This window comes from Pagrus pagrus (assembly GCF_965226575.1).
Source record: "Pagrus pagrus genome assembly, chromosome: 22".
Classification (NCBI taxonomy): Eukaryota; Metazoa; Chordata; class Actinopteri; order Spariformes; family Sparidae; genus Pagrus; species Pagrus pagrus.
Window position 1 is genome coordinate 10,635,779 of NC_140204.1, and position 7,027 is coordinate 10,642,805.

The window sequence follows — 7,027 nt, forward strand, 5'->3', positions numbered from 1 at the left end:
TCCCCAAACAATCTCACTCCAGCCCTTTCATGGTGCTTTCCGGCTGAAGTCCTTGCCAACAATCACAGACCCTGAGTCGTACAGTCTTTTGTTCCTCATCTTTACCGCTTTTTTTTGTTGAACTTACTGTAACTCTCTAGTCATGCTTGAACACAGCTTTTTCGACTCGGATGACCGTAAAATAGAAAGGTGTTTACCAAAAAGGTGAGGAGAGTAAAAGAAACCTTTAATGCTTTATCATTTAGACAGTACAGCACAGTCTTCTTGGACCTGTGGTGCAACACAGACGGGTAAAAAGACTCAATTTGAACACACGAAGGTCTGAACACTATTTTAAAACAAGGTATACCATATGTAATGCTCCCTGCCTTCTATAGTACCGTACAAGAAAGATAGATATAAGTGTGCTCGACTATAATTATAGTATACAGATGCTTGTACAGTGTGTCTTGTGGGATAACAACCCTCCAAAACAACAGGTACAACATGTCACTTTAAGTTTCAAAGTCCAGAAAGAGTTTCTTAACTGTTTTCACAGTCGCCTCTACGACACGTCATCGAATCTTTCTTTACGTGTTTGTTTTGCTCCACTAATGCCACAGATATATTCCTCATTAAATATGTATTGTTGTTGTGTTAGGAACCACTGCTTCAGGCCTGACTGTAGTATGTACTTCACTGTTATAAAATTAATGATAAACATCTGTATTTATTGTTTTATCTTTTGCTGAGAGCCTTTTAACAGTCACCAGTCTGTCCAAATCAGAGGTTTGGGCCAGAAAATAAAATGAACAATGCCTGAGTTCAGTTTCTGGTATGCTGGCTCAAAGTCATGAGTGAAGAAAAACTAAATTAAATAATTGGAGATACATGTTTTTCATTGAATCGTGTTTTTTTTAATACAGTCTAATGTATGTGTGTGTGTGTGTGTGTGTGTGTGTGTGTGTGTGTGTGTGTGTGTGTGTGTGTGAGGACTGCAAATCACTGTAGGGGTGAAAAGGGTTTAAATGTTTTGTCACGTCTGGTGGTTTTAAGACCTTCTGTCGTGTGTCCGGTCACAACTTCTTTAAAAATCCATCACAAAGTCTTCGCTTCATAACATAGTATTAGGCTTTGTAACGAGATAACCTCAGAGAAACTCAGGCTAAGCAAGTGTGCCATTAATTAGCTTTGAATCCTATCATGACAGCTGTCTTAAATGATTATGTTTTGATCACTTAGTAACGAACTAAGAAATAATTACACAGAACATAGCAGAGGAGGCGTCCAGCATGTCGGTACAGGACGAACTGTACAAGGAAATCATTCAATCAGGGTGCAACGTATCACGAGTACAGGTTATGTGACTTTGTTTATCTGTCAATAATTCACCTGTTTACACTTCATCAGAACGTACATCAGAACATCTCCTCTGCTCCAAACTTACACACATGGACTCTTCTGTTTACTTTCACTAGGGTTTTGTTCCTGACACCCACTGGTTTCCTGCTTGTTGAAACACACACACTGACTCACTCAAACTACCATCCAGACTTCAGCTCGCAGCCACAGAAAGCCTAAAAGTGAACTCAAGCCAGAGCTTGTTAAATGTGTAACAGATACATCAAAATAAACACAATCGTGAATACAATGAATATCACATCCTGTACATTAGTGTATTAATAGGATTAAAATTCACAAGTTCTACATGTTTTCATCATTTAAACGATCATCTTCATGGTGGTCAATCATTAAACAAACAATCAGAAAGCTGAAGAGCTGAGTTGATTTATAGTTGACTGTGTCTGTTTGTATCGCCCTAAGGTTTCATCAATCATCGTCGTCAAGTTTATGTTAGTATCACATTTTCCACGACATCTGAAGCTGTGGACTGCTTTAAAACAAGTAGCAGACAGAGATAGGAAATAAAGATCGTAAGAACAAAATTCCCTGTCCCTTTATTGGGATCCACCCCCAAAGATAATGGGCGCTATTCTTGGCCGCGGCCCATCCTTCATCTGAGTTTCGTGGAAGTCTGTTAAGTAGTTTTTGTGTAGTCCTGGTGACAAACCAACAAACAGACACGATTGAATACATAACCTCCTAGGCTGAGATAATGAACTTTGTTGTCTGATATGACGGCGCACTGAAGCAGTCAACGTCGCCGGGAATTAAAGAATTTTAAATCTTTTTCTGCATTACGTTGTCTGGAAGAAAGGTTTCGTATCGCCGCGGCAGCATATATACGCTGATACTGATGTATCTGTGATAGGCCAAGATAATATCAGCCAAGCTTTGGTCGGGCTCTAATGGGGAAACCCACTATGTTGACAGACTAACACTGAACAGCTGGCATCTAGCATGTCAGTACAGGACAAGCTGGTTACAAGGAAATCATTCAATCAGGGTGCAACAGATTCTGTAGTACCGGTTAGTCTCAGTAACTCAGCTGTTTACACTTCATGGGAACACCCCTGCTCTGAACATACACAACTGTTCTGTCCCTGAAATGTATTTACTTTACTAGGTATTTGTGCCTGACACCCACTGGAATAAACATGCGAACGTGACCATTTTCATTCAGCAGAAGAAATGTTTTACATCTTGCTTTCAATGTAAAGTGTAAGGATGTTAATAATTACACCCTAATCCAACACCACGCCATTTAAAACCTCCAACATGCTGACTCTGTGGAAGCGTAATAACATAATATGCGAGTGGAGTCGAGTAAGTCGGGATCAAGAGACTCCAATCTGTCATTTTCTGTCTTGTGTGTCCTGGTTACCTTCCCATCACCAGGGGTTTAATTACTGCTGAGCAAACCGCAGAGATGCCTCATGGGACAGGAGACAAGGACGAGCGAAATCAGATGGTTGCCAGCAAGCCAAGCTCAGACACGTACTGGAGCTGAAGAGTATTGAGATAGAGACTTGAAGAGGGTGGGGTGGGGGGACACTCCAGGATGAGAGCTGTGCCAACATGAGTATGAATTGCGAGAGGGGAAGTACCTGGGTCGGAGGTGGGCATCAAGCTGTGCTCTGATCAAAGCCGTGTGTGGTGGGTAAGTGGCTCTCTTATCTGCTTCCTATGTAAAGATGGATGGCTGCCAGCTTCTCTCTGTGTAATCTCACTGAACCTGGTGGCCTACATAGATACAAGAGGGCTCGTTTTATTATACAGGGCAGCCATTCAGCGCTGAATTCAACATTTCCATCCCACAACTTCTTTCTCTTGTTCCATGTGATTTTGGAGTAGATCAAAACGCCTATTGTTGTTGTAAATTATATTTGGCTCCCATGTTTTTGCTCTAATTTTATGGAAGTCTAGTTTATTTATGAAAGAAAAGGGTCTGAGTATGTGTTGCCACGCACCAATTCAAATGAGACCCAATCTGCTAAGCAACAATCCACCCGCGAGTAAGCTTGTAGTTGTCCCATGAGAGCAGCGAGCAGGGACATAAAAGAGTCTGCAAAGCAAATCAAATCAAATCAAGGGCTTTGTTTTATAAATGACAGAGTTTAACTGGATAGAAGAAGAAATAGTTTGACATGTTGAGAAATACACTAGCGTATTTGGTTTCTTAAAGGGGGAATATGCAGGAATTTAAGTTGAAAAGGTTCAGAAATTAATGGAAATTATCCTCAGAATGTGAATAAGTAGCAGTTTTTGATATTATGATGTCTACGTATTGGGTTGCAAGATATCTAATGGAGTAAGCACGCTACCTCTGGCCAGTCCTGGTCCAAAGCTCCTGTGCTAGCACCGTAAACACTAACACTCCCCTGGTCCCCGAGCTCCCAGTCAGGACCACTAGCTTCACAGCTAACTGAGCTAACTAGCTAATTAAATACTTTAATGTATAAAATTGGTGGTTACCCTTTAAGCTACCAGCTGATACTACATTTCCCATGATTCAATAGTGAGTTTTGTTAAAACAAGCTCCATGTTGTCAATTTGTAACACAAGCTTACGTCGACGATATGTTCTCATACTACATAAAGCTCCTCCAGAGCCACAGAAATACTACTGGTTTGATACGCTGACTGATAATCAGCTGCCCCTTTAAATGGAAATCTGAGTGGAGAAAGATGGACGTGCGCACACTCATGAGCAGTAAGAATCATTACAAAGACTTGTTGCTTAATTTTGTTGTTTCTCTTGTTATCCATTTCCAAACTTCCTGGACATGCTCCGAGCGTGCACACCAGCACACACTTCATGGACTCTAGGTCATTGTGAGTAGGTGGGGGGGGGACTGGTTAGACGTGGATGAGTGGTTAAATGGATGAATGCGATGACTCATGGGGTCTGGAATCTGTTCATAAAACCTAGAAGAAACAAAGCAGCAGGAGAGGAGAACGTGGCATTTAAAAAGTCTCTTGAGTTCTCTTAGTCCAAAGAAGTAGACATAAAGTTGTTTTCTCTTCACAGATTTTACCGTCTTCTGTTAAATATTCATCCACAAGTTGCATCTTGCCGTCACTGAGCTCCCAAGCCATGACAGGGGAAGTTGTGCCAGCTCCCTATCCGGGAGATCCAGCTGCAGCAGCACCTGGCCCCTGCACCACCCCTGGGGAGCCCATGGATGTAGAGTGTCCCATCTGCTACCAGGAGTACAACCAGTACAACAAATGCCCCCGGATGCTGGAGTGCCTGCATGTCTTTTGTACCGAGTGCCTCCAGAGGATCCAGCTCTGCCCCTGCGAGCCCCCCGACCCTCACAGCCCTCCAGCCATCCCCTGCCCCCTGTGCCGCCACCTCACCCCTGTGGAGGCCGGCGACGCCCTCTCCTTACCCTGCAACTCCCGCATCCTGGCCAGGCTGCCCCCAGGGGCCTTCCGCCTGCCGACCCGCCTGGCCACGGTCACCCAGAGAGTGGTGCTCTCCCTGGAGGGGGACAGCAGGGACACTCGCTTCATCATCCTGCCCACCGTGAGCCTGCGGGTGCAGCAGATGCACCCGGACAGGCTGTACGGCATGGCGCCAGGCCTGGTGGGGGAAGAGGAGGTCATACAGCAGAGCAAGAACACGCTGGTCTGTGTGCAGCTGCTGGCTGTCATCTTCTGGGTGCTGTTTGTGATCACCTGCGTGGTCGGGGTGGTGTTTGGGCCACATTTCTTGAACAGGAAGTTTTAATAGGAAGCATGTTTTATCTTTTTTTGTGTAGCAGATATAAAGTCACGATATAGGCTACAGGAACGCACTGTAGAAAGTAGGTTGACACATTTTAGAGAATATAAAACTGAAAAATGTTTTTCAATTATATTTTTATCCAGATATTTTTGACTCTCCTTTTGATTTTGTAGAAAGTCCCCAATCTTTACTCACTGTATATTTGTTGCTTGTTCATCAATCATAGACTGATGAAGAGTTCCCTCTAGTGGTTTATCTGGAAATGGAGGAATTGAATGTGAATAAAATGGTTTAAAACTACACGTGCTTTCTTCCCCAAGGTTTGATAAAGCTGTCTCCGACTGTCCTGCCAATGTATAAATTGAATAAAGCTGGCTTACACGGCACATTCACACTGTCTCCTGGATTGTTGTAAACAAATTGTATGATGAAGAATTTAATTTCCTCATCCTACAGTGAGGGATTCAGTTACCTCCAGGAGTCCTCATTTAAAACAATGGCGTCTCACTTGGATAACTTTGCAGGCTGTGATGATGTAACCGCCTGAGAGGATGCAGGAGGCCAGATTGAATAATTTATTGGCCTTAATGATGCCATTTACTAGTATAATGATGCTAAAGTGATTGCAAGGCTTCCTTAATGTGTTTCCTCTTTTGGTTCTTGTTAATGGTGATGGATTAATCTATTTAATCTGGTTCATGAGTTGAAGTCGCTCACAATCAGATAACCGCTGCAGCTCATTGTAGAGCTGACACTATGAGTACAACTGTACAATTTAATGACAACTACAGCAGTGAAAATGTATTGAGTGCTCTTCTGTAGTAATAATTGATAATTAATTAATTTAATTTGATAGAGAGCTTCTATTTAAGACAGATAACAATAAAGGACCCATCTTGACATAAAAAACACATTGTCAGTGATGGAATGTAACTACATTTAAGTTAGTACTGTATTTAAGTATAATTTCAAAGTACATGTGCTTTATTGCTGCATTTTTATTCGCATTTTATCGATACATTTTGCTACATGTTACTTTGCAGATTGCAGGCTGCATCAGAACCAAAGTAGCACTTTTCAAATTAATTTATTTAAAGGCAATCAGATTTTAAAAAAAACACTGATTCCTATAATCAGCAAAATGCTGAATATTGGATCAGTCAACCCAGAATATACAGTATACATACATTTAAATACAGTATATGCATAATTTTCTTTTACCTGTACTGTTTGTACTTGAGTACATTTCATATCAGATGTTTTAAAGACTTTTACTCAAGGACTATTCATGTGGGTGACTCTCACTTTTACCAAAGTAATATCTTAACACGAGATCTTACTTTTACTCAAGTATGACTTTTGTGGACTAGCACTGCACATTTTCATATGCATATACATTCTGAGTAAGTAAAATAATGCATTTTTCTGTCATTGTTACCCTATTGATTATTGATTTAACAACTGTTAATGTTTTTTTCTTTTAGAAAGAACATAATAAAACAAATTCGACGAATTAAACAGATACAGGTGAAAGAAAAACATGTATGAAATATCAATAAACAAAAACAAATCTGCACCAGTTTTGTATTATTGTCTGTATTTTATTTCACCTTTGTCTATTTAATTTGTTTGTTTTATTATGTTCTATTGCACAAATTAAGAGAAAAACAAACCAAAATTGTTAAATCAGTAAGGTGACAATCACTTTTATTTTACTTTTTATAAATACAATTTGAAAAGGAGGGCTTTTAGTATTTTTCTTAAAGTGATGCACTTTTTCTACCATTATATAAAAAACACATAAAAGTATTTTCCTAATGAAAAACCTTTATAAAAGTTGTGTTTCTGTAAATAGTCTATAATAAAAATGCAGGGGGGGGGGGGGGGTGGACGGCGGTTGGGAGAGCACGTACGT

General features: G+C 40.8%; 1 protein-coding gene across 1 annotated transcript; it reads left to right on the forward strand.

Moving 5' to 3' along the window:
• Positions 1-4,476: 4,476 nt before the first annotated feature.
• LOC311251265 (E3 ubiquitin-protein ligase RNF182) lies at positions 4,477-5,433 on the forward strand (the record flags this gene model as incomplete). The annotated part of the gene is made up of 1 exon (XM_084343642.1): positions 4,477-5,433. The coding sequence occupies one exon, from the start codon at positions 4,477-4,479 to the stop codon at positions 5,113-5,115; it is 639 nt and encodes a 212-aa protein (XP_084199768.1). The 3' UTR covers positions 5,116-5,433.
• Between the last annotated feature and the right edge of the window lie 1,594 nt (positions 5,434-7,027).